Consider the following 27,136-nt stretch of genomic DNA (forward strand, 5'->3'; position numbering starts at 1 on the left):
CGGAGAGCGTCAGTGGGAAAGGCCCTCTTGGAGGAGTCCCGGAGGACAGAATTTTCTTTCGTGTTGTTGCCTAGAGTTTGTCCCAGCGGAGCGGTGGCTTGAAGTCTTCAGAGGCTTTTGAGAAGCCTGCTCCCGTCGCCGGGTACACTAGTGGTCTGAGACTATGGCAGGCTGCACTGAACAAGGTGGCAGAAACTACATTTCCCAGCATCTCAGGGAGCAGGGCATCCCAGCGCACCACTAGAGGCCAGGAACTACAAATCCCAGCATACTATGCGTTCAGTCTTTTTAACTTAGGCTCCAATGTGCCGAGCAGTGTGCGCATATGTGGACTCCTTCTATGGGGTTGGTTTCTGAATCCTGTTACTTGAAACCCAGCAGGAAGATCCACTTTTACCCCGGAGACATGACAGCCCACCGACAGTTAACTTCTGTTTACATGGAACTCAGGAGTCTGCAAATCATGGTAAGACTGCAAACAACTAACAAAACCACAGATTAAGCCACGAGACATAATAGAACAAAATGACTTCCTCAAATAGTGCAAATTTATTAGTCTGGGGTGCATTTTTTTTTTTTACTTGTTTTGCAGGGTTTATGTTCCATTTCTGCTTTGGACTGGGAGAGCTAAAGATTGTATACTCAATGTCAGGACAGGTCGAGTTAAAAGAATTTGTCAATCCAATCTCTATCTTTTGTTTTTAAATATGAGGAAATAGAGGCCAGTGAGGCAGAGACTGACCACAGAGCACAGCAAGTTGACACAGTTAAAATCTGGCTCTATGTCTACTGACCTGCCGTGTAGTATCTACACTACTCTAGGGAGGTGATATTTTTAGAAGCATGACAATGTGATTGTTTTTCTCCCTAATGAACAGTTTTCCCAACTAGTGTTGAAACACCCAGAGACTATTATTTGGGGGATTTCCTGAAAGGAGCTAGTGTGACAGTTCTTTATCCTCTGTCTAGATAGATCTTGCTATTTTGACTTCCTTTTTTGACATTCAAGTTGACATGCAGTGATTTTTTTTTTTTTTTTTTTTTTTAGAAAGTTGGTAAAGTTGGTTTAACCCTCTGTTTCCTTGGAGATGCCCATGTCCTTCCCCAATCCTTTTTTCCTGTTCTGGTTCCCACTCCACCCATTTGACCTCTCATCCATTTTTGTTTGTTTGTTTGTTTTTCTTCCAAGTAATTCGGCAAACCTCGTTTTTGGTTTGGTTTTGGTCAGGTACTGAGTTCAGTGAAAGATGTGCCACTGTTATTTGGAAGATTCATAACTGCTCTGGGAGATAAGGAGATTCAAGATGGAGTTGATGAATGTCATAAAAGAAAAGGCATCAGAATGCCACAGAGGATTACTTCTTGGCCTTTTAGTCAAGTGGAGAATGCCTTAGAGATTCTGGTGAAGTGATTTTGACAGCTAGCAAAACTTCATGGAAGTGGCACGTTAACTTGAAGCAGTGGTTCTCAAACTGTGGGTCCAAAATCCCTTTGGCAAACCTCTACCTCCAAAAATAATTTACATTATGATTCATACAGTAGAAACATTACAGTTATGGAGTAGCGATGAAACTACTTTTATGGTTGGGGGTCACCACAACGTGAAGAACTGTATTAAAGGGTAAAAGCATTAGGAAGGTCGAGAACCTCTGACTTAAAGGTCGAGGATTTTCCCTCGTTAGGATTTTTTATTTCCTGAGTAATCTTTGTTAATGAGATGTGTTGAACATTGGGTGAGAGAAGATATACACACCCATCAGTACCACCCAAATCATGAAGCAGAACATTCCCAGCACCCACTATGCCCTTTCCCAGCCAGTGATGAATCCTCCGGTCTGGAGGTAATCAACCTGATTCCTGGTTTTCTGGCAATGTAGATATTTTATCTGTATTTGAATTTGTATGTGGATTTCACTTGATTATGCAGTATGTACAATATATGTCTGCCATGTGTTTGTACCATTTTTTTTCAGCTGTGTGTATAATCACAGTTCATATCTTAGAAAGCTGATGGGGATCTGAGTTTTATTAACAGACCCATTATGAAGTGGGCATTCCTCTTGTGTGCTTTCTTTTGTGGACACGTTGCACGGATTCTAGGAAAAGAGTTGTTAGCCTTGTATAATATATGTATGGCCAGTGATAGTAGATATATTATAGTAGGTTTTCTTTTTTTTTTCCGGAGCTGGGGACTGAACCCAGGGCCTATTATAGTAGGTTTTCAGAGGGACGGTAGAACTGAGGCTTTTGCCTGCTACGTTGGAAAGTCCTAGTTGCTGCTTATTCTTGTTAACCCTGGGTATTCGTCATGTCTTTTTGATTTTAGTCATTCTAGATAAATGTGATATTTCATTAACGTATGTGTAGTGGCTATTCCTGGTTGTCAACTTGACTGTATCTGGAATGAACTACAATCCAGAATTGGAAAGCTCACCTTTGATCCTGATCTTGAGGTTGGGAGATACAAGTTTCTGACCTGAATCTTGGTATGGAGATCTTGAGGCAAAGTGACCATGAATCCCAGGAGCCTAAGGCAAGGAGATCTCTGAGTTCAAGGTTATCTGGGCAAAGCAAGTCCCAGATCCAGGCATGGTGGTACACACCTTTAATCTGGGACACAACTTCTGCTGGAAACCTATATAAGGACATTGGAAGAAGGAATAGTCTCTTTTTTGCCTGCCTACCTTGTGGGACTGAGCCATCCTAGATCCTTGGACTTCCATTCACAGCTGCTGCTTGCTGATCATTGTTGGAGAGTTGGACTACAGACTGTAAGTCATCAACCAATTCTCTTACTATCTAGAGACGACCCATGAGTTCTGTCACTCTAGAGAACCCTAAGACAGTATGTATTTCTATTTTTGTGATGCTGTCCACCTTAACTGCCTATTTGAATGGCCTTTTTGTCAACGTGCCTGCTTAAGTCTTTTGCCCACTTTTTGAAATTGGTGTTTGTCTTCCTACTGATTTGTAGTTCTTTATGTACCGATTCCTTTTTCTGACATATACTTTACAAATATGTTTTCCAAGGGTGTGGCATGTCTTCATCTCTTACTTGTGTCTCTTGAAATGGAAATTAATCTTTTTTTGTTGTTGTATCATCAGTGTTGGGGATGGAACCCAGAACCTTGCCTATGCTAGGTTTTACCATGCCACTACATCCCATCCCCAGTACAGATCTTAAAAAGTTTTAGATTTATTTATTTTATGCGCATGAGAGTTATGCTTGCATGTGTGTATGTATACCTTATGTGTGCTTGGTTTTCTTGGAAGTCAGAAGAGGGTGTCAGATACCTTGGAACTGGAGTTATGGATGGTTGTAAACAGCTGTGTGCATGCTGGGAACTGAACCCAGATGTTCAACTTAACTGCTGCACCATTTTTCTAGTTCCATTTCGCTTGCTTATTTATTTATTTATTTATTTATTTATTTATTTATTTATTTATTCTTTTTGTTTTTTTGCAAGACAGGGTTTCCCTGTGTAGCCTTGGCAGTTCTGGAACTCACTCTGCAGTCCAGGCTGGCCTCGAACTCATATCTGCCTGTCTCTGCCTCCTAAGTGCTGGGTTCAAAGGTGAGCACCTGGCCAGAAATGATCAATTTTAATGTATTAATAAAACCTTAGGGTTGGGGATTTAGCTCAGTGGTAGAGCAAGCGCAAGGCCCTGGGTTCGGTCCCCAGCTCCAAAAAAAGAAAAAAAAACTTAATCTGCTCTTCTCGTTGAATTTAAGGAACCATTGAGTGTATGATTAATAGATTTTTACAGGAAAATAGAGAAGGACGTTGTTTTGTTTTTTTCATTTTTGTAAACAGCTGGGAGGAGGGAGAGTAGAGAAATCCTGCCTGTGTCTGCCTTCCAAGTCCTGGGATTAAAGATGTGTACACCACCACTTAGCCTAAGAGATGTTATTTAAATACTTATTTATTTCATGCATACGCATGCTTTGCTTGCACATATGACTGTCACCATGTGCATGTCTGGTGTCTGGAGAGGCCAGAAGAAGGTCCCAGATTTCCTGGAACTGGAGTTACAGATGTTGTGAACTGCTATGTGGGTGCTGGGATTTGAACCTAGGTATTCTAGAAGAGCAGCCAGCGCTTTCACTACAGCCCCTAGATGCTAATTAAAAAAAAATTGTTTAATGCTAGTCTCCTTCATTTTAAGTAGAAAGGCCTTTTCCCATGTCTTCAGGATCTTAAAGTCTGTGGCATACACTCTGAAGAAATCTGCTTAATTATTTAAATTCTTGGCAGCTCTTTGCTATCTTCCCAGGGTACAGATGCAATGCCATGAAAGACATTTTGCTTACCGAACCATTGTTGGCCCAACTCAACTGCTTAATTTTTTTTAATTAAGAAATTTTTGTGTGTATGCGTGTTTGCCTGCATGTATGTTTGTGTACATATGTGTATGGTGCCAGAAAGTCAGAAAGACGGTGTTGGATCCCCTGGAACTAGAGTTACAGACAGTTGAAAGCCACCATGTGGGGGCTGTAAATCAAACTCAGATTCTCTGAGTGCTCTTAACTTCTGAGCCACTTCTCTAGGCCCAATAACTGCTTAAAAATTTAAAGAAAGATGTACTTATTTTTTTTTTTCTTTTTTTCCCTTTTCTCTTTTTCGGAGCTGGGGACTGAACCCAGGGCCTTGCGCTTGCTAGGCAAGCGCTCTACCACTGAGCTAAATCCCCAACCGATGTACTTATTTTTAATGTGTATGTGTGCGCTTGAGTGTATATATGTGTGTGCATCATGTAAATGCTGTGTATGAGGGGGGTCAGAAGGCAGCATTGAATTTCTCTGGAACCGGACTTCCAGATGAGTCTGAGCTGCCCTCTGGCTGTTGAGAACATAACCCGAGTCCTCTGTGGGCTGTCCAGGCTCTTAACTGCTGAGCCATCTCTCCAGCCTCCACCTGTATATACAGTTACAGAATAGTGCTTAATAATATCATCTTTGGCTTCAGAGAGCCTGGATTCTAACATTGCCACTTATTGACTTAGACTGTTAGCCTTAGTTAGCATACCTGGAAACTGAGACTATTTTATACAGGTCATAGTTTTATAAGAACCTGACAAGATGAATATATGGACACCTGTTACATAGAAAAGTAGTTCACTGAGTAGTGTTGTCTTTACGCTTACTGTTTTCAGAAGCCCAAGGGAGCCGTAGTTGCCTGAGGGCACACTTGTAGGGAAAGTGATGATGATGGCTATTTGGGCCCTAGAATCAACTGGGGCACATTCCTTTCCTCAGACCTCCAGTTTTACTTGCCTTGCCTCCCAGTTCCGGGGCTGCAACCTTGAGGGGACCTTTTCCCTCCTCAGCCTCAATTTAAGTGGGACGTGGCGAAAGCAGAGGGGGAACATTTTGTAGGCGGAACTTGAATGCAGCAGTGGGAGGCTTCCGGGGGAACAGCACCAGTGACGGGTCGGCGGAGACAGAAAAGTGCCGGACGCCGGTCCGATCATGGAAGCTTGACAACCTGCAGGCAGGCTCTGGGAGGCCGAGACATCGGCGAAGAGAACAGAGTCGGCGGGGACAGGTAGGGGAGGGCAAGAGGGCAGGCCGCGCTGGTCTTAGCTGGACTTCCAGCTTCGTTCCGGCAAGCGTTCCTAAGAAAGCAGATGGCCACGCCGCCCCGCCCCCGTTGCAGTACGGCTGGAGGCTCCTTACTCTGTGCTGGTGGCTAGGAGCTAGACCACCAGTCCCGACATCCACTCTAGCTGGCTACTGTCACATTCCGCGAGTTGGCAGCCCACGCCCTGCCCCTTCCGGTAGAGGCTAGCTCCTTTGACCCTTTTTGGTCCTTCAGAATAGCGTCCTCCGGAGATGGGAATTCATCTCCACGCCATCCCTACCCACCTCCTTGAGGAGCCTCCCATTTCAGAAAAAATAGTTGATCGTCATCTTATTCTATCCACTCTCTATCCACTATCTATCGCCACATGCTTTGCTCTTGAAGTTGAGATCTTCTCCCCATCCCATCCGCATCTCCTTCCCACCCTGCTTCTTCTGCTTAGTAGTATCTTGGCCGAGAATCACATCTGTCTTTTTAGTTGTGTCTGCTTGGGGTGGGAGACCAGGTTTTATTCCTCCTTTTGTAACAGTCTTTTCTCCTGTCTTCTCCTCACCTGTCTATCTCTCTTTTCCTCCTCCTCCTATTCCTCAGCTTTATTTTTGTCTCCCACAGAACCCTTTGTTTTCTAGCACTTACTTCATTTTTTTTCTGTTTCTGACAGGACCTTCTTAAGTAACCGTAAGTGAGGCAATATACTTAACTTTTCCTAATATCCTGAAAGGGCTGTGCACAACTCCACAGGAAAACAGTGTCTTTTGCACCAAACTATTCTTCGACAATTTTTTTTTTTTTTTGCCTCATTCACTCACACACCCCTTTTCTTTCATTTTGTCATACTCTTCAGTGTGTATCAGTTTTGGAAGACAGCTCTTATGTGGGATTCTTTTAGAGTCCATACACATTCAGCATTTATTGTATTACACAACTTAGGAACTCTTCTGTACCTAATGTCTTGAAGATGATAGTACAATACCTGCATAGGGGATTGGAGAGATGGTTCGGCAGTTAAGGGCATGGGCTGCTCTTCTAAAGGACCCGAGTTTGATTCCTAACACCCACATGATAGCTCCAACCATCTGTAACTCCAGTATCTGGGGACCTGACGCCCTCTCTGGCTTCCTTAGGCACCAGTACAAACGTGTATATACATGCAGACAAAATGCCCTCATAGATAAAATTAATTATAGTATTATTTCCTTATATCCTGTTATGACAATTTTGTACAATTTTGGAGTCATGTTAAAATGTCTGAATTATCAGAAGGTCAAATAGATGCATTTCCTGACTTAAGCAGAATTATTTTCTAGATTTGAATTGTAATTGCTTTATTTGTAAACAGTTTTACCACTTTCCTTTGCTGAAATGATGTTTTATTTCATTACTGGGCAACCTAGTGCCTTGTATAGTCTGCTAAGCATCTCTTTATTGTGGAGCCTTCAAGATGGAGTTTTTGATTAAATGAAGTGTGGCTCTTGTCTTCACTCTGTTTCTGATGTGTGCCTGCCTGTAGGTGGAATTCTTTTTTTTTTTTTTTTTTTTTTTTTTTTTTTGGTTCTTTTTTTCGGAGCTGGGGACTGAACCCAGGGCCTTGCGCTTCCTAGGCAAGCGTTCTACCACTGAGCTAAATCCCCAACCCTGTAGGTGGAATTCTAATGACACAAAAATTGCCTCTGTGCATGGGCAGTATTCCTTGTCCCTTAACCCAAGCCTGCAAGTGACATAGATACACAATAAGAAACATAAATACATAATACATAATAATAATACATAAAGAAACTCCTTTTTGTCCTGGCCAGCTTTATGGACTTAGAAGGTGATACTTCTGAGGTGACAGATAGGGGAGTATATTTTAGAATTCAGGACAGAATATCTTTAACTCCAGGTTGAATTCTGTCTATTTCACAAAGTGGCTATTGTATCTCAATTCAGGAGTTTTTTGTTTGTTTGTTTGGGTTTTTTGTTTTGTTTTTTATTTATTTTATTTATTTTTGTTAAGATTTTGAGGTTAAAGTGTCCTTGTGTCTGAACCAGCTTAAATTCACACTTTGGAAAGGAGAAGGTAGTAGATGACTGACCCATTTTCCTTTTGGACAGATCTCAAGACCAGAGAATGGCAGGTGAACAGAAACCCTCAAGTAACCTCTTGGAGCAGTTTATTTTATTAGCCAAAGGCACCAGCGGCTCAGCCCTCACCACTCTCATAAGCCAGGTACTGGAGGCTCCTGGAGTTTATGTTTTTGGAGAACTACTGGAGTTGGCCAATGTTCAGGAGGTAAGAATAGTTTTCAGTTTCCTCTATCTTCTTTATGCTAGCAGCTTTTGATTCTCCAGGTTTCCAGTGAATTTCAACACTGAAGCCTTGTGGATTTGTTTAGTATTCTGTAAATGGATAGATGGGGATTGGTAGGCCAGGGGAGGAGATCAAGGATAATGTCTTAGAGTTCTTTTATTCAGTGTTCCCCTTGAACTTGGATCAATTACATGGAGTTGTTAGCTGTCCCAAAGATAGTAGGAAAGTCTGAATGATCTTGATACAAAATAATGTTCTGAGTGTTTGATGTTCCAGTCAGCTTTTGGTCATTGTACATTGGTAACCAGGTGGAACAAAGAGATGCAAAGCAATTTATGTATGCTTCTCCACCTGGCTTGTCACTTTAGACACTTGAGTTTTCTTTATTTGTTTTGAGAAGATTACAGACATATATATGCACTGGAGGGAGTTCTCGGATGGTTTCAGTGTATTGGTGGGGCAGGCTCTCATCCTTTTGTCATCACAGGCTTCTGTCTGTATAGGATGGTACTGTCTGTATGCTTGACCACTGTCCACTGATGTAGGCCCAGGTTTTCTTAAGTCATTTGTGGATGCTGCCCTGGTGTTCTTGGTGGTGGTGGTCTGCATTTAGGATGTGGTTGGCATCTGTTGGGTGGTTCACCTTCATAGCTACAATGACATGATTGCCATTAGCGTTCTCAGCCAGTTTTAACCTGAGGTGTGGGTTCAGGTTAATGGGCTCAGTACTGTATGTCTGCTTATTTCTCTTGATTGGGAAACTAGAGTTCCTGTGACCACCTTACACATAATATAGCTCATCTTCTTATGATGCCCAAAGATGGGAATGAAGCCACTTAAAAATTTTGGGGTCTGGGGACAGGTGGGGACAGGATCTTGTCTGTGTTGTGGCCTTAAGCTTAGTATGTAGCTAAAAATGACGTCAAACTCCCAGTCTTCCTGTCTTTCTAGTTTTAGGATTATAGGCATGGATTATAGGACTATAGGATTAAAACTACCACACCTGGCTTTATTAGGTGTTGGATTGAACCTGGGGCTTCATGCACACACGGTAGGCGAGCACTGTGCCAGTGAGCCACATCCTCAGTCAGCCTGACTTTCATTTCATTTATTTTTATTTTTGTTATTTTTATTTTTAAAGATTTGTTTTTTTTTTAAAGATTTATTTATTTATCATTATATATAAGTACACTGTAGCTGTCCTCAGACACACCAGAAGAGGGCATCAGATCTCATTACAGATGGTTGTGAGCCACCATGTGGTTGCTGGGATTTGAACTCAGGACCTCTGGAAGGGCAGTCAGTGCTCTTAACCGCTGAGCCATCTCTCCAGCCCTAAAGATTTGTTTTATGTATATGAGTACACTGTCACTGTCTTCAGACACACCAGAAAAGGGTGCCAGATCTCATTACAGATGGTTGTGAGCCACCAGGTGGTTGCTGGGAATTGAACTCAGGATTCTGGAAGAGCAGTCGGTACTCACTGAGCCATCCCTCTGGCCCCCTGATCTTTATTTTGTTAATTGTAAGTTTTTATTCAGTTTCATGCCTGCTTGTTGCACGGAGGCCTGTGGCTGTGAGGCCTGTGGCGGTGAGACCTGCTGTACTTGCCATTGTTTCTTTGAGCTGAGGAACCTGACTCATAGCAGACTTTCAGGAAAAATTCAGTAATCCTTTGGGGAAAATTTATGAATTAGGCTTTTTTTTTTCGAGATTGAGTCTCATGTTTCCTAGGTTGGCTTTGATCCTGTTTCTCCTGCCGCCGCCTACCATCTGCTGGGATTACAGGAGTGTGCCACTGTGCTTGGTTAGGCTCATTTTCTATCAGAAAAGATAATCAGTATTTCTTCAGACTCGAGAAAAGTCTGGATGAACACAACATGCTGAGTAGTGTTCGTGATTGTTGAAAATTGGCTAAGAGGAAGTGGATGAAAGCAAGCTGGCAAGGCCTTCCTGACTTAGGCAGCCAGAGAACTGTGCAGTGTTTACACGAGAGAAAATAGTCCACTCCAGCTAACTATAATTATCTGTGTGAAAAGTGGGGGCTGGATTTAGTGGTCTACTGAAATCTTTCACTCTGATCCCAGGACTCGAGGGAATCTCACGCTAACTTGGGAGGGAAGCTTGAGGTATATAAGGATGCTAACACAACTCACATTGGTGTTGACTGGTGCTTAGCCAATCACCTTTATCTGTGTGCAGTTTGTTTTTTCTGTTTTGAGTCAGGAATAAGCTAGTTGCTTTTCAGTGTTCTGAAATTATGGGTGCAGTTATTGGGACTTTTTTTTTTTTTTTTTTGGTTCTTTTTTTTCGGAGCTGGGGACCGAACCCAGGGCCTTACGCTTCCTAGGCAAGCACTCTATCACTGAACTAAATCCCCAACCCCTGGGACTTTTTAAAGATAGCTAAAATTGAACATGTTGTTCCTATTTTCTTTATGAAGTTTGGTAAGTTGGAAGAAGAGTTGTGTGTATGTGTTACTGAGGATTGAACGCACGGTCTTCTGTATGCCAAGCAGGTGCTATTCCACTGAACTATGTCTAAGCCCTCTTTGTACTTTTATTTTGAGACAGGGTCTTTCTAAGTTTCCCAAGCTGGTTTTGTGCCTCTTCTGTAGCTCAGACTGGACTTGGGCTAGTGATTCCATGGCTTCACAAGTAGCAGGGATTACTGGCCTGTGTAGTGTGACTCAGTTGCTCTTTGAGTTTTTCCTATTGATGTCTTTTTCATCAGTATCAAAGAAGTAATTTAACGAACATTTTTATTTTACTCAGGCTGATAATTCTGTTACAGTATTGCTTTTCTGTCGCACCTTACATTGTGTTAATATTTCCAGGTTTTATAGTTCATATATAGCACCAAAACTTGGAACTAGCCATACAGTTTGTTCAGATGTGATTGATAGTAGGTGTTAACATATTAGGTTTAGGGTTGACAAGAAGGCTGAGTGACTAAAGGTGCCATATCAGCTTGATGACCAGAGTTTGATCTTCAGAGAACCTTCATAAAGTTGGAAGAAGAAAACGGACTTCACAGAGTTGTCTGTGATTCTACACATGTTCACTACATACAGGAGCACACATACACATATACACACATTCTGCAACAACAATAAAACAAATAAGCAAAAATCATACAGAGTTGGTATATAGTCAGGATCACACACTCTTGTTTTCTTGTTAGAGACAGGAGTCTTTTCAAGTAGTCCAATCTGGTTTTGAACTCAGTATGTAGCTGAGGATGGCTTTGAACTCCTGACCCTTGTGTATCCACCTCCTGAGGAATTACAGGCATGAGCCACCATGCCCGGTTTATGCAGTGCTGAGACTGAACCTAGCTCTAAATGCAGGCTCTGCAAGATTCTCCCAGCCATCAGTATTTGTTCTAAGGCAGGGGAGATCTGAAAAAAACTTGAACTGCCTCTTTGTGGTGGAGTGAACGGAAAGCAAAGGGACAGGGAGAGAGGGAAGGGGGAAGCTCCTTGAGCATCTTGTATGTTGGGCAAAATGTCTTCCTGAGGAAGGAAGGTTCACTTTTGAACTTAAATAATCCTTTAAGTTTTTCTCCAAGAATCAGAGTTGAAAAGAGCCTTAGAGACTACCTAATCAAATAATACAGAAAAAATGGCCATGACATCTCTGGCATTTGGTCACATGTCCTCCATTAGAATATCATCGTGGTTGGCAGAAATTTGTTGTGTGGTGAACTGAACGTTTCTTCCCTCAGCTTGCAGAAGGAGCTAATGCTGCATATTTGCAGTTGCTGAACCTGTTTGCCTATGGTACATACCCGGATTACATAGGTGAGTTGGGTAAGATCCTTTAGAAAGAAGACTTGTCTTAACTGATGGAGCTGTTTTTAGGGTGGTTGAGGTTTGGGTTATAATGTGTGGGTGTGGGCAGGATAGCCAGGTGTTGACTTGACTGTATCTTCACCTTCTGTGCTCTGAAGGTAACTTTATAAAAGGATTTCCCTGATAACTGTTTAATTTACTGGGTATAAAATAGCGCACGCACACACATGCGTCTATGAACAGAGCCCTTGTTTATTTCCCAGATTAGTGCCTTGAGAACTAGTGTTTGTAGAGCACTCAACTAGCAAAGAAATTTGGTGGTTTTAAAAAATTGAGACAGGTCGTACTATGTAGTCCTGGCCAGCATGGACCTGACAGGGTGGTTCCTGCCTCTGCCTCCTAAGTGCTGGAAATAAAGGCATACTTCACCACACTCTCAGTTCAGTGCCTTAAACTTTATCAGAACTTTATTGTTTTGAGGCGTGGTGGTGAGATGGCTCAGCAGATACAGGCACCTGAAATGAAGCCTCCCTGACAACTTGAGTTCAATCCCTGGGATCCACATGGTAGAAAGAGAACTGACTCCTGCAAGTTGTCCCTTGAGCTCTACAGTGCGTGTTGTGTTACATAAACACACACACACACACACACACACACACACACACACACACACACACACCTTTTTTTTTTTTTTATTGTTTTGCTTTGCTTTATTGACTGGGTTATGTATAGCACAGGCTGGTCTTGAAGTCAAAACTTCCCTGCTTTCTTTATCTATTTTTGAGTGCTGAGATTATAAAGATGACCTACCATGCTCAACTTGAGTGTTACCAAAATAAGATGGCCATGCTGAAGAAAATTGGAAAGGAATAAAACAGACCATGGCGTTGTTATTAGATACGATACTAGGTGTTCCCCCTTATCCTCATGTTTCGTGTTGTGTAGATGTGACTAGATTGTGTATGCAGTTCATAGCTTGCCTTCCCAGGCCAGAAAATATTTCCAATCCATATTTTCAAAGTTTATCACTTCTAAGTCAGTCTTGCTGTGTTACTGAGGCTGACTTCAAACTCTGTGTACTCCTGTCTCCACCTTTCAGTTTCTCATCTTACAGATATGTCAATAGCTCTACTCATCTTTACTATTTCTTAAAGAGCACTGTACTGCTGAGCTACATTCTTAGCCCATTTGAACATCTTTACTTCTCTTAGTTTTTTTTTCTCTTTTTTTTTTCTTTCTTTCTTTTTTTTTTTTTTTCCGGAGCTGGGGACTGAACCCAGGGCCTTGCGCTTGCTAGGCAAGCGCTCTACCGCTGAGCTAAATCCCCAACCCCTTCTCTTAGTTTTTGTTAAAGTTTTTCATACAATATATTTTAATCATTTTCTTTTCTTTCCTTCAGCTTCTCCCAGATCCTTCTCATTACACACTTAACTTTATGTTTTGATCTCTCTCTCAAAAAGAAAACAACGAAAATCAAAAACAAAGTAAAATCAAAATCAAAACAAAGTAAAACGCTCAGAAAACCCAGAGTCCATTCTGTGTTGCTTTGCTTCTCCTGTGCACGGAACCTGTCCAGGATGGTTGATAGACTATACCCAGTGACCTCCATTGGAGAAAACTCATTGTCCCTTTCCTAGCAGGTTTCAGTCACAAATAACTTCTTGATTAGGGGCATGACCTTGTGTCCATTTCCCCTCCCTGTGCTGGGATTTTAACCTGTGCAGGTTTCGTGTGTGCTGTCCCAGTCTGTGAGTTCAGTTGTGTATTGGATTGGTTCTGTTATATCCGGATGACACTGTTGCCTTGGAGGACCACTTCTGGCTCTAAAAATCTTTCCACTTTGCTGCTGCTGCTGCTGCTGCTGCTGCTGCTGGTGGTGGTGGTGGTGGTGGTGGTGGCAGCAGCAGCGGTGCACACCTTTAATCCCAGCACTTGTGGGGATCTCCAAGTTCGAGGTTAGCCTAATCTACAGGGTGAGTTCCAGGATAGCCAGGGCTACACAGAGAAAACCTATCTTGAAAAACAAAAGAACAAAAAAAGTCTTTCTACCTCCTCTTCTACACAGATCCCTGAGCCTTGAGGGAAGGAGTTTGATGAAGACATACTCTTTAGGGTTGGGTTCTCCAAAGTCTCTCCTCTGTACGTTGTCCTGTTGCGGCTCTGTTAGTCACCATCTCTTGCATGGAGCTCCTCTGATGAAGACATTGAATCTGCTATCAGGGAACTGACTCTGAAACGTTGTTCTCTGACCTCCACATCCATATGCACAGTACAGCATGAGTGTGCTCACACTCACATTGTACACACCTGCACAAATATAGTAAATATTCAGAAACAGTAAATAACTGGGAGTGAGTTACTTGCATATCCAAATGTTACCTTTCTTTCTAATTCATTTTTCTCTCTTAGTTTCATTTTCCTTTCCCTTCGGCCCCCCCCCCCCCCCCCCCCCCATAGTATAACAGTGGCCTGGTCCTCAGGACTCTCTCTTCTGCTTCCTTGCCATTTCTTCCTATCTCACACAATCTGGGTTGCTGTCAGAGTGGACAGTTTGCCACTTCCGGGTACATGACGTTTCTTTGCCCTGGTCTTTGTTTTGCAGTCTGGGGGCAGAGTCTGCCTGTGTTAGAGTCTAGCTCTGCTTATACTATTGTTGTGCAGATTAAATGATCATGTGTACCTCAGTTTCCCTATCTGTAAAGTGAGAGTAATTATACAAGTCTCTCTTTAGGCTAAATATTTTCAGAATTTAGAATTTTGAGGACTTTCAAAGGTATCATGGGGCTGGAGAGATAGCAGATACATGCTGCTTTTGCAAAGGACTGGAGTTCAGTTCCCAGAACCACATCAGGCAGCTCAATACCGTCTATAACTCCAGTCTGATGCTGGGGTCTAATGCCTCTGGCCTCTGAGGGTGCCTGTACACATGTGCAGATGCCCACATAGACAAACCCACAGGATTGAAAACAATAAAGGATGTTTTTAAAGAAAGTAATGTGATATCTGCACCTTCCTATGTAACATTCTCATGGGATACAGGCAATTGTTGAAGTTAAATAGAGCCATAATTTTCCCACAAAACAAGTGAATATTCACAATAGGATAAAAAGAACTACCCTCACTTGAAGTAGGAATTGCTACTTGATGCATTTCAGCATAATGCTTAGGGGAAGCAGGCCTACCACACAGGCTGGTGGCATTCTGTATGGCATTAGGCAGAGTGGCAGCTTTGTGCAGAGCAATTGGGAAACTTGTTTGTTTTGTTTTGAGGTGATCTTGTTCTCTAGCTTACTTGCCTTAAATTCAGATTTGCCCCACTCTGCTTCCCAAGTGCCACCACACCCAGGTGGATCTCAGGGTTCAAGGCCTTTCTGATCTGTAGAATGAGTTCCAGGACAGCCAGGGCTACTCAAAGACACTGTCTTGAACAACAAACAGAAAAATTAGGTTTTTGGAGTCCAGAATTATGGTTAAGAGGTTGAGGACACTTTGTCTGGTGAGTGGCAGTGTGGGTGAGCTGCATGTGTAGGTAGGAGTGCATCTGGCTGTGCTGGTTATGCAGCTACTCCTGTGATCACTGACCCCAGCACTGAAAGTTTTGCTCATCCTCAAGGTTCATCTCAAGCTCTTCTTCCATGAATCCTTTTTGTTTTTTTGTATCTGCCAATTGAGATTTTGTTTATTTGCTCTCCTTTTCTCTGTCCCTTTTTCTTTTTCTCTTCCTTTCGCCTTTTCTTTTTGTCTTCCTTGCCCTCTACCTGTCTGTTCTGGTAGTTTTACCTTTGCATTTATAGCTATTACAACATCTGATTGTAAGATTGAGGCTGGGCATAGTGGGTTACACCTTTAATTCTAGCATTTGAGAGGCAGAGGAAAAGCAGATGGATGAGGAATTCAAGGTCACCCTGTAGTACATAAGACCCTTTGTCAACCCCTTTAGCAACAATTATTCAAACCAAACCAGCCCTGATGACAGGCCTATGATTATCAAGTTGTATCACTCCACTTAGTGGGTGCTCTTGGAGTTGTGTGGTACAGCTCCTGTCAAAGCCCAGAGTCTTTTTTTCTTTTTTTAAAGATTTATTTATTCTATATGAGTACACTGTAGCTGCCTTCAGACACACCAGGAGAGGGCATCAGATCTCATTACAGATAGTTATGAGCCACCATGTGGTTGCTGGGAATTGAACTCAGGACCTCTGGAAGAGCAGTCAGTGCTCCTAACCCCTGAGCCATCTCTCCAGCCCAAAGCCCAGAGTCTTATTCATCCTTGATTCCTGTATAACATGTGTGCACCGCACACACCATGCTCAGTGAGGTGTGCTGAACTTTGAGCTTCACAAGGGACACCAGCAGTATCCCATTAAGATAGTTGGCCGTGTTGTTTTGTTTGCCTTGCTTTGACACTAAACTCTGCTTTCTGGAAGCATCCGGTCTTCCAGAGAGGGCAGGGCTGCTGATGGAGGGTGGTCCAGTGAGCAGGTGCACAGTCATGACAGTGATCTAGTAGTAGATTCGTGGGAGTCGCGTTTATCATAAAAATAAATCCTAATTTTATTTTGTGTCTTGATTTTTGTGGTGGGTGGGACTGAGCAGCCAACAAGGAGAGCCTGCCAGAACTGAGCGCAGCCCAGCAGAACAAGCTGAAGCATCTTACCATCGTGAGTTTGGCATCAAGAATGAAGGTACTGTTTCAAACCTTTCTTGTCTTCTCTGAACCTAGCTCAGGTGTCTCGTCGGCATCAAGGAAAGAACGTGTAACTTGTCTTCTCCAAAGTGCTTGAAATGTACTTGGCAGATAGAAGTAATTAAAATGTGTGGACAGTCACTCCCCATTCTGTTTTGGGAAAGAAAGCCCAGCAGCGATTGATTGATTCAGCAGTCTCTGTTCTGGCATGCTGTGGAACTTCATGCCAGGACAGCACTTTGCCATATTAGAGGGGCCTGCTATTTAAATGCTTAAAAAATAAAAAGGATGTATTTCATGTATATGGGTATACTGTTGCTGTAGCTGTCTTCAGACACACCAGAAGAGGGCATCGGGTGCCCTTTGCAAATGGTTGGTTGTGAGCCATCTCTCCAGCCCAAAACAAAGTTTCTGATTAAATGGTTTTTAAAGATGCATCTTTTTACCTGGGTTGTGGTGGCACACACCTTTCCTCCCAGCACTCAGGAGGCAGAAGCAGGTGGACCCCTGTAAGTTTGAGGCCAGGCTGGTCTACAGTGTTAAGTCCATATATCTTCATACATACAGCCAGGGTCTCTTTTTGACTGTTTTTGTTATGGTGATACAGACTCTATGTATTCACAGACTATTCTCAACTCACTGTGTAGCACAGGTTGACCTCACAGTCATGGCCGTCCTACCTCAGCCTCCCACATGAGGGTTGCAGGTGTATCACACCACACCTGTGAGAAGTAAGGCTTCTTTCAGCTGGTTAGCAACTTCCAGAATCCCCTAGTGCACAAGTAATTTTACTCAAGTAGGAGGAAAGACGCGCTGTGTTGGGTCGGGTGGACTTTTACTTATTTGTGATATGGGGGATTGAACTCCAGGCTTGTGCATGTTGGGAAAATACCCTTTATCTCTGAGCCACAACCTCTAGCCCAGGAAGGTAGCTTTCTAATCTTTGTGATTTTTCAGGGTTAATTGTATTTTTTTTTTTGCCTCATCTGCTCACTTTGTTTTTATTTAATTTCATATGCTAACATTAGGCCCTAATGTGTAAGATTCCCGCAACACACCTGCAGGTTCTGAGCCCAGCTGATTTAGAAGCCTTCAGGCAGTAGTTTACAGCTTTTAACAGAGAGGGGCCAGACTCCACTGATTTGTAGTTGGTTTGGCTTCACTTCTTCCTTACCTGTGTCTGTTTTTATGAGACTATACCTTTAAAAAGTTTGCATCTCTCTGTGATTAAGAGTTGTATGTTTGTTCCTTGATTTTTAGTTGCTAATGTACTGTTACCTGATCTAATCATAAATTTCTGGTTGTCACCAAGAATTTCAGGTGGGGGGGGGTTGGGGATTTAGCTCAGTGGTAGAGCGCTTGCCTAGGAAGCTCAAGGTCCTGGGTTCGGTCCCCAGCTCCGAAAAAAAGAACCAAAAAAAAAAAAAAAAGAATTTCAGGTGGGAAGTTCCTTTCTCCCTCTTTTCCTCCTTTCCTCCCTCTAGCTTGTTCTGGAGATTAAAGTTGGGGATTGGAACTCAGTGCCTCACGTGTATTTGTGTGGGGTGCCACCACTGTGCTGCACCCGTGGTCTGAATCAACCCTATTTTCTTGGGGAATGGGAAGACCAGGACCTTTTTCTCTTTCTTTTTTTTTTTTTTTCCGGAGCTGGGGACCGAACCCAGGGCCTTGTACTTGTTAGGCAAGCGCTCTACCACTGAGCTAAATCCCCAGTCCCCCTTTTTCTCTTTCTAATCATGGTCTTCTCAATCTTGGTAAAGAGTAGGAAGATTGTTTTGTTCTTTTGTTTTGTTATCATTTAATACTCACCCACCACCCTTGAAATTGCTATTTTCCTCTGCTCCCCTCTGCTCCCCTCTGTGCTCACTTTCTTTCCTGTGCTTCTGTTTACATAGTCAGTTTATTTCTAAACTAGAACTGACAGCTCGGGGTTTGTAGAATGTAGGTTTAATAATGCTCTGTTCTTGTTAGTCATTGGTTCAGGGCTGTTGTTGGAGATTTGATATTGGTCACAAAGGTTTGAGAAACAAGCACAAACTTCAGGATAACCTGTGATTGGTCGTTGTTGTTGGTGGTGGTGGTGGTGGTGGTGGTGGTGTGTGTGTGTGTGTGTGTGTGTGTGTGTGTGTGTGTGTGTGTGTGTGTGTTCGTTCTTTCTTTCATTCTGTTTTGTTTTGCCATGCCTCTTCTGGGTAAACTATTCAGTGTTAGTGTTTGAGGCTTGAACATTTCACAGTTCAGCATTTTATGTGAAGTCCAGAAGGTGGCAGTGTAGCACATACTGAGTATTTCTCTTTCCTGTGGAAGAATGTTTAACATCTATCTGTAAGAGTGTGGGTGTGGCAGCTGAGAGCTGGGTGAAGTCTAGGACATGAGACTAGAAAGTTACCTCCTTTGGTGCTGTGGGATCTTGTTGGGTGTCATAGGTTCCACAGTTTACCCGTCTCTCTTTTTTTTTTTTTTCGGAGCTGGGGACCGAACCCAGGGCCTTGCGCTTCCTAGGCAAGCGCTCTACCACTGAGCTAAATCCCCAACCCCTACCCGTCTCTTTTTATCTCAGATATTGGTGATTACCACTAGTCTGCATTGCTTAAGCACAGAGAGACAGTTCTTGCCTGTGTGGGTAATACTTGGATTTCTTTTTTCAATGCTTGCCAAGTGGTTTTAGAACTGTCATATGACCTATCCACAGTGTATCCCCTACTCTGTGCTGCTGAAGGACCTGGAGATGAGGAATCTCCGGGAACTAGAAGACCTTATCATTGAGGCTGTCTACACTGACATCATCCAGGGCAAGCTGGACCAGCGAAACCAGCTCCTGGAAGTGGATTTCTGCATTGGCCGTGACATCCAGAAGAAAGATATCAATAATATTGTCAAGACCTTGCATGAATGGTGAGACTGGGAGATGGAGGGAGGGCCTCTCTGCAGCACTGTGATCTTGAGAAGTGAGCTTGAGGTAGTCCAAGCTGGGGTCTTTGGACACTGAGACAGAGTGGGGCTGCATTGGTGGTTACAGCTGTGTGGCATTAGGAAACCTGGAAGGGTTCCTGGTGCCTGCCTTGTGAAGTTGACTTTAAATGCAGCTGGGCTGTAAAATGTTCATGTGGAGTTATAGGTCGAGTCTCTGCATTCTGGCTGTGTGGCACCAAATCGCAGCTTCTAAACATATCTCCTTATCCTCCCGTCCAATGAATAAATGAATTTAGTAAAAAGAACAGAGACTTTAGTATATTATTTTAGTGGGATTTGATGCTTGCAAAAGTGGTTATGTGTTCTGTAAGGATTTAATGAGCTATGTAAGTGATTTGGGGCTATGAAACCAGAGCTTAGGGAAGTGTGAGGAAGCTTTGAGGGAGAGCATTATTGAGAGTGGGGAGATTGTTCCCACATGGGCCTATGGCGTGCTGCATGGCATTCAGCAGACTGGGCAGCTTTGTGCTGAGAGTTAGGGACACTTGCCTTTGTTGTTGTTTTTTCTCGAAACAGGCCTTGTTCTCTAGCCCAGGCTTGCCTAGAACTAACTATAACTATGCATTCTAGGTTTGCCTCAAAGTCAAGATTTGTCCAACTGCCTTCCAAGTACCACTACACCCAGATTTTGTATACATAAAAAATATAATACATACATATATAAAATAGGCATTTTGCTTACATGTATAGAAGTGCACTGTGTGTTTATCTAGTGCCCACAGGGGTCAGAGGAGGGCATCAGAGTCCCTGGAACTGGAGTTATGGGTGATCGTGAGCTAGTGTGTGGGTGTCGGAAGCTGAACTTGGGTCCTGTATAAGAGCAACAAACATTCTAACCACTGAGCCATCTCTTCAGCCACCAGAAGAGAGTCTCAGAGCTCCTACTTATATGTTAGAAGGGGACTGGAAAATAAAAACACAGCAAAATATTGGACATATTGAATAGTAATGGACAGTGTGTAAATTTTCATTATATTGCTTTTCAAAAACTTATTTTTTGAGACAGGATCTCATTTTGTAGACCTGGCTGGTGTCACAGGCTAGCTGTGAACTCAAGAGATCTGTCTCTGCTTCCTGAGTACCGGGATTAAAGGCATGTGTCACTAAGCCCAGTGAGAAGTGCTTGTTAACTAGGAAATAACTTCAAATTCCGAGGAAAAGGCAATCTGTAAAATAGAACATTTACTTTTTCTTTTGTAGAAAGGGATCAAGTCAGTGTTACTTGTAGTTAGTCCCTCCTTCGGTCTTAGTCTGTAAAAGTGTTTCTTATGGACTGCAAGGACTGGAAATTAGAGCTGTATTCCAAGAAATTGCCCACAATCTGCAGCTGCTGTGCCCTTGGCCTGTGTTACATATTTAGATGACTTGGTTTGGAAGGAGGGAGGGGACTGACATGACCACCTGGCAGAGGAAGTCCCATAAAGTGCTGGAAGGATCTGGGAGGGAGATTCCTGAGCCTGTAGGAGCCTGCTTCCACCTCACTGTAGCTCAGGGCTGGGTTTTCTGTTGCAGGTGTGACGGCTGTGAGGCAGTTCTCCTGGGCATTGAGCAGCAAGTTCTGAGAGCCAACCAGTACAAAGAGAACCACCACCGGACTCAGCAGCAGGTGGAAGCCGAGGTAACTAGAAACGGAGCATTTGTTCCCCTCCTTAGGGTGGCCTAGGAATTAGCTTGCAGCGTCTTTGTGTTTGACATTGCTTTGCTGTAAATATACCAGGTAAACACGCCTTGGGGTTAGTACTGGAGTTTACCAGAGAATGAGCGGGCTGAGCGTGTAGAATGTAGTTAGTACTGGAGTTTACCAGAGAACAAGCGGGCTGAGAGTGTAGAATGCATGCATCTTCAGTGTGCGTACTGTGTTGCAGCTGCTGAGGGAAAGAAATGTTGGTGCTGTGTTTTAAAAATAGAAGGGAACTGGAGAGATGGCTCAGCGGCGAAGCGGACTTACTGCTTTTACAGAGGACTTAGGTTTGGCTCTCAGGCAGCTCACAACCACCTGAAACTCCAGTTCCCGGGGTCCAGCACCACCTTCTGGCCTCTATGGGCTCTTACATGCACATGTACACAGATGTACATTCAGGCAACACACATACACTTAAATAAAATATCAAAAACTATTAAAATTTGAAATGTGAGGAAAGGGACAGGTCACCCCTGTCATACCAGTTAAAATAATATATCACCTACTGGCCCTCTAGAAAACGTAGAACAGACTGATGTAGGCAAAGAGGGCAGGATTCAGGGCTTTGTCATTGTGGAACCATGAACAGGTGCTCATGTCCCTACCGTACTTGAGGGTTTACTGCATGCTCACCTGAGCACAATGCATCTCTCCAGAGGTGATTGTCATACCCTCCTGTGTTGTTGCTTCTGTTATGCTTGGCCCACATTATAGCCATTTTCTCAGTTGAATAAGTAAGATACATTTTTTTCCCCATTTGTCTTTAAATTACATTGTTTTTCTCGGAGGGGAGAAACTTGATGTTTTCCTTCCAAGTCTCAGAACAACAATTTTCTGGTGAGTTGTGCCTTCCAGAGCCTCCCTCTGAGTTCAGTCAGCCCTATGACAAACTGCCTGAGAATTCTCTCGTATTAGCCTTTTATAGAGAAACATTATTTAAGTATTGTTGCGTGTACCTGGGGAGACATAATACATAGCCTTCCCAGGCTTGGCTGTGTCTCTGAGCAGGTATCTGGAGGGAAGGGAATGATGGCTTGCAGCACCACAAAGCCCCTTTCATTACATTTGCTTTTGGAATTGATTTTTCTTTATATTTGAATGTGCCTGTGTCTGGTGTTTTGTGGGATGTTAATATATAGCTATTGTTACACATTCACAAAATAGGCTGTGTTCCACCCAACTTCGGTAATAGAACAAGAGTGTTATTTTTTTTTATCGTGTAGAAAATCCCTCAGGAGTTAAGCTGTTACAGTGTGCTAAAACCATGTCTCCTGGGTACCTCAGAGAGCAATTCTCATCATCTCTCCCATCTCTGTAGCATTTCCTGTGGGCCTGATTTCTGTTTGCTTGTTTTGCTTTTGCTTATTTTTCAAAATTCAGCCCAGGCCCAAGCAGACTTCAAGGCTTTCTACCCTCCCACCTCAGCCTCTGGAGTGCTGGGACTGTCTTACCTCTCAGCGTACCTGTCTGTCCCTATACCTGCCCTGTCTTCTCCCTGTCTCCTCCCCAAAGGCACCTTCCTACCCTGGGGAGCTCTCGTGTCCCTTGCTTGTCTTTAGGGTCTCTAATATTGCCAGGGCACAGGTTTGTTAACAGGCGCAGCCCACTGGAATGTTCTGGGCCCTATGCTTTGAAGAGCTCTACAAACCCTAGGTAATTTGGGTGAGGGAGCTGGGGCAGAAATAGCCTATAGGTCAGTCCTTTGAGGAAGGAAGTCAGAAGGGCCCTGGTCAGCTTTATGTGAAAGAAGACACATTTGTGGGAATACTTGTTATCAAATGGATGGTGGGTCGGGGTGTGACTAGATACCTTCAAATCTTTGAAGCTAAAATGGGTTTGACTGTTAGACCTGCCTGGGTGGGCAGCCTGAGTCCTAGACGTGGGTATCTACATTCAACCCTGAACTACCTGGCAGAAACACTAATTGTCATCGTCTGTCTTTCTGTCTGTTGTCTGTCTGTCTCTCAGTGTGTGTCTGGGTGCATAGGTCTGTAGGTTCATGTGGATGCCAGAGAACTACCTCAGGTGTCATTCCTTGGTACTCTACTTTTTTTTGAAACTGGGTCTCTCATTGGCCTGGACCTATCCAAGTCGTCTTGGAGGGATCTGCCTGTGTGCCACCAAACACTGGGATTATACATGTATTCTTTGTTTGGCATTGTGTATGAGATCAGGTTCAGGTCTTTTGCTCGCATGGTAAGCACTTTGCTGACTGTGCTATTCGCTTAGCTTACTAGTTGATTTTTTAAAAAGCAGAGTTCTGGCATTTATTAAAAGATGATTTATTTATTTAGCACGGTTTCATTATGTTGTCCTGGCTAGCCTAGAACTTGCTGTGTAGACCAGGCTGGCCATGAACTCACAGAGAGCTTCCTGCCCCTGTCTCCCAGTATTAGGTTAAAAGGTTTATGCCACTGTGGCTGGCTAAAGACATTTAAACAAGAATTTTTTTTACTTTTTTTCCTTTTGGTTTTTCTAGACAGGGTTTTTCTGTTTAGTGTTGGTGTCCTGGAACTCAATCTGTAGATCAGGCTGGCCTCGAACTCATAGAAATCCACCGGCTCCTGCCTTGCAAGTGCTAGGATTGAAGGCGTGCTTGGCTTACTTTAAAAATAAAGTGTCTGTTTATGTGTCTGTTTGAGTCTATGCCACATGTATTGGGTGCCTGAGGAGTCCAGAAGAGGATGTCAGATCCCTTCCCACTATGGGAGGTTGTGAGTTGGCATATGCGGGTGCTGGGAACTGAACTGGGTTTCTCTGCAAGATCAAAAACTGCTTTTAACTGCTGAGCTGTCTCTTCAGTTCCAATCTAAAGAAACTTTTGAACATCAGTAAAATCTATCCCCAAATCTATCACAAAAACCTGAAAAACATTGACACATTTGAGATTCAAGTCCTTTAAGATACTGGCTGGTCAGACTGCACAGTGATACTGATTCAGTACCAAACACGCATCGTTTTGACCTGGAAGCTCCCTGGAAGAGCATGTCCCTCAGGGAAGGATGCTCCCACTGCATGCAGCGGTAAATAGTCCTGGTACCAAAACACTAGTTCTTAAACTCCAAAACGTGGGCTGGGGAGGTTGCTCTGCTACAGGTGAGAGCTCACTGCTCTTCCAGAGGACTCAGTTCACAGCACCCTGGGTGGCTCCTAACCACCTGTAACTCAAGCTCCAGGGAACCAATGCCCTCTTCTGGCCTCTGGAGCCATTTTCCCAGCTCCTAGTTCCATGTTTTTGCTAAACTCATTTCCATTTATCCATGAGCAACCTGCTTGTCTTCCTCTGGGTTTTACCCAGAATATCATTTCAGATTTTGTTGCAGAGGACTTGGGCTCCTCTGGGTGGTCCTTATACTTAGAACAGGACTCAGTGAGTTTCAGGTATGAACAGGTAGGTCATACAAGTTTCGTTTCTCCCTCCAGGTTAGCAACATTAAGAAGACACTCAAAGCAACAGCGTCCTCCTCAGCTCAGGAAATGGAGCAGCAACTGGCTGAACGGGAGTGTCCCCCCCATACTGAGCAGAGGCAACCCACTAAGAAGATGTCCAAAGTGAAAGGTCTGGTCTCCAGCCGCCACTAGGGCCGGCTGGGGCAGCTGGCACTCAGCAGGCCTGGGTCAGGTGGGAGGGGACACCCAGGGCCTATTTCCTCCCCTCTCTAACTGCAGTGAGTTCCAGATCTGCCCGCCCCTCACCAGTACCTCCCCATCCATTGGTACCATTTCGGAAAATGATTGCTCCTCCCTTGCCTCCTTTCCTAGTTGTTCCCTTCAGACTCAGGGGCTCAACGGATGCCATCCTAACAGGGTCCAACACTGCCTGGCTTCCCTGCAGGGTCCTTGTCTCTGTGATGGGCTACCTCCCTCCCAGTTGTTCTTTTGCCCCTGTCATTTTGTCAGGCTGGTCCTAAGCTGGAGGCAGTTTCCCCAGCCCTGAGGGATGACTGTGGAGGTGGCTCCTCTCTGAGTGAAGAGGGGGCCTTGCTTCTCCAGCCTCGTGTACCACAGTACCCACAATGGTGCAAGTGTCTCTAGCCAGGTAGCCACATTGTTTCCCTCTCCTGCCTTACCCCTGTTGGCAGTGCCAGTGCAGGCCATGGAGGGATGTGGTGCTGGGCTATGTTTACTAAACCTTTGGGTTTTCAGCCTCTTAAGCCCAGCCAGGATCTCTCATCGAGTTGAGGCACTAGGCTGACTAACCTCTGGTGTCTGATACCAGTGGGGGGTGCTTGGGTCTGTGGGCGGCAGAAGGCGTTTCTCCTAGCTTGGTGTCCTCTGCTGACTGCTCTTCCTGCTGCCTCTGACTGCTCAGCCTTGATTTGGCATTTAGGCTGCCCACTGCCCACTGGGATTGTCTGGCAACATTTGCTCTCCCAAGATCTTTCATGCCTCCTGGCTGCCCCTGGGGTAGGAGTGGTGGTGCCGAAGCCCCTCAGACTGGTGAAGGACCATTGCTGCTTCTTTCTCCTTCCTTCCCACCCCTCCTTGGCTGGCAACCCAGAACCCTCTGATAACATCATACTCCACTCCTGGCCAGAGAAAAGGACTTGACTAGACTTTCTGAACTTGAACAGTTTCAGGTTATATTTTAATTTTTTTTTGTACAGGTTGATTCTAATACATTTCAACATGCTTTTTTCTCCCTTTGTGTCAATATTTGTTATAGTCTAATCGCCGGTGTGTGTGTGTATGTAGGTGGGGGGGATTATATGCGTGGGGAGTATGGGGTACGGGGGTGGTGGGTGGTTGGGGTGGAGGGGTAGAGGGGTGTGTGTGTGTGTGTGTGTGTGTGTGTGTGTGTGTGTGTGTGTGTATTTTGTTTCCTAAGGGGAGATAGAAGACTTGTACTGATTTAAACCTCATTGAGCTTGAAAAAGCACATTTTAGCAAAAAAGAAAAAGAGAAATGTAGATTTGACGTATGCGATTGTGGAATGTGAGGTTGTACAGCTGGTGGGTTTAGAGGGCAGTAGTTCTGGTGGTTCAGGAAATGTGATGCTATTTTAGTGCATGGGTAAAATGGGTTGATCCAGTGTTAAAGAATTCTTGTTTTCCTTTCATGCTGCCTAACTCTAGGTTCAGTTTGATTCCCAAAGTTTGTTTGATGAGTCCCCAGATCAATCACATGCTCTGTGGAAGAGCGCTTCTGTTATTAAATAAACGTGGCACTCCCTACACTCCACCCTCACTGAGGTTCATTACTAAGGCCTTGGAGGCGTCTTGGGGATGAAGCTCAAGCCCACATTGATTTCACTATCGATCATTGTGAGTATTGATATTTCCAATGGAATATACTTTGGGTAAGTTTGGTAAACAAGTACTTCTCAAAACCCCTAAGAGATGTAGAACAGCTCCCAGCCTCATAGATATTTTTCCCACTGCTCTCCCTAGATGCCAGACAGGGACATACTGTGAGCAAGTTACTGTTCATCCTCTTTTCTCCAACTGGCAAGTTAATTTTATTTTTTTCCAAGGCAGTGTTTCTCTGTGTAACCCTGGCTGTCCTGAAACTCACTCTAGACCAGGCTGGCCTCGAACCCAGAGATCTACCCAAGAGCATTGGCCAGGAAAACAGCAATATCTTACCTCCTTTGTTCTTACTGTGATGGGAGATTCTGTATGAGTTCAGTTTCTCTCCCTGTGCTGATTTTTCTCCACCCCGCCATTTCTTTCATTTCTGCATCTTCCATCTCCAGTGCCTGTATGTGACAAAGAATTTTATATCCCAGGGAGATCCTCTCTGGATCCAATGTCTCTTTTTAGCCACCAGCTTTTTCTGTTTTGAACAAGCTGGCTTCTTGACCCTTTCCTCCCTTTCCTCTCTGCTCCTCCTCCTCCTCAGGCTCTGCCTCCGGGCACCGCCTTCCTCCTCCCCTTTTCTCATCCATCAAGGAGACCATTGGGCTCCGGCTTTCTGACCAGTTAGCACTGATGACTGCTCTCTCAGCTTTCAAGGCGCTGACATCCCCAGGCCTTTCCTGTGTTTCTCTGCCAGCTTTAAGTGTTCTGTGGGGATGTGTTAGTTGCTTTCTGTTGCTATGACAGAAATAAGTTGAGGTGATCGGAAGCTTCAGTAATGGTCCCTGGTCTCCATTGTTTCTGACTGTGGAGGGCAGAGCATCATGGTGGAG

General features: G+C 44.0%; 1 protein-coding gene and 1 long non-coding RNA gene across 4 annotated transcripts; one reads left to right on the forward strand and one right to left on the reverse strand.

The window, feature by feature from the left end:
* The first annotated feature begins 304 nt into the window (after positions 1-304).
* Cops7b (COP9 signalosome subunit 7B) lies at positions 305-25,894 on the forward strand. Of its 3 annotated transcripts, NM_001108807.2 has the most exons (8): positions 305-466; positions 5,329-5,546; positions 7,677-7,854; positions 11,599-11,674; positions 16,262-16,350; positions 19,045-19,247; positions 20,838-20,943; positions 24,430-25,894. In NM_001108807.2, the coding sequence occupies exons 2-8, from the start codon at positions 5,389-5,391 to the stop codon at positions 24,586-24,588; spliced, it is 969 nt and encodes a 322-aa protein (NP_001102277.1). In that variant the 5' UTR covers positions 305-466; positions 5,329-5,388; the 3' UTR covers positions 24,589-25,894. The 3 variants fall into 3 exon arrangements, with proteins under 3 accessions (NP_001102277.1, XP_038939844.1, XP_006245476.1); XM_039083916.2 differs by lacking the exons at positions 305-466; positions 5,329-5,546 and adding an exon at positions 2,748-2,771 and having other exon boundaries at positions 24,430-25,644; XM_006245414.5 differs by lacking the exon at positions 305-466 and having other exon boundaries at positions 4,704-5,546; positions 24,430-25,644.
* LOC134480604 (uncharacterized) lies at positions 10,617-26,819 on the reverse strand. Its single transcript, XR_010055054.1, has 2 exons — positions 26,592-26,819; positions 10,617-13,972 (listed from the first exon to the last, which is right to left on the reverse strand). It is a non-coding gene; the product is annotated as an uncharacterized LOC134480604 (long non-coding RNA).
* Between the last annotated feature and the right edge of the window lie 317 nt (positions 26,820-27,136).

Source organism: Rattus norvegicus, chromosome 9, assembly GCF_036323735.1.
Source record: "Rattus norvegicus strain BN/NHsdMcwi chromosome 9, GRCr8, whole genome shotgun sequence".
Classification (NCBI taxonomy): Eukaryota; Metazoa; Chordata; class Mammalia; order Rodentia; family Muridae; genus Rattus; species Rattus norvegicus.

Bases quoted from the DNA above. Each gene is read 5' to 3' on its own strand.
- Cops7b (NM_001108807.2), top strand. From the start codon at position 5,389: ATGCAGCAGTGGGAGGCTTCCGGGGGAACAGCACCAGTGACGGGTCGG. The intron at 5,547-7,676 runs GTAGGGGAGGGC...CCTTTTGGACAG, and splicing joins AACAGAGTCGGCGGGGACAG to ATCTCAAGACCAGAGAATGG. The intron at 7,855-11,598 runs GTAAGAATAGTT...TTCTTCCCTCAG, and splicing joins AGTTGGCCAATGTTCAGGAG to CTTGCAGAAGGAGCTAATGC.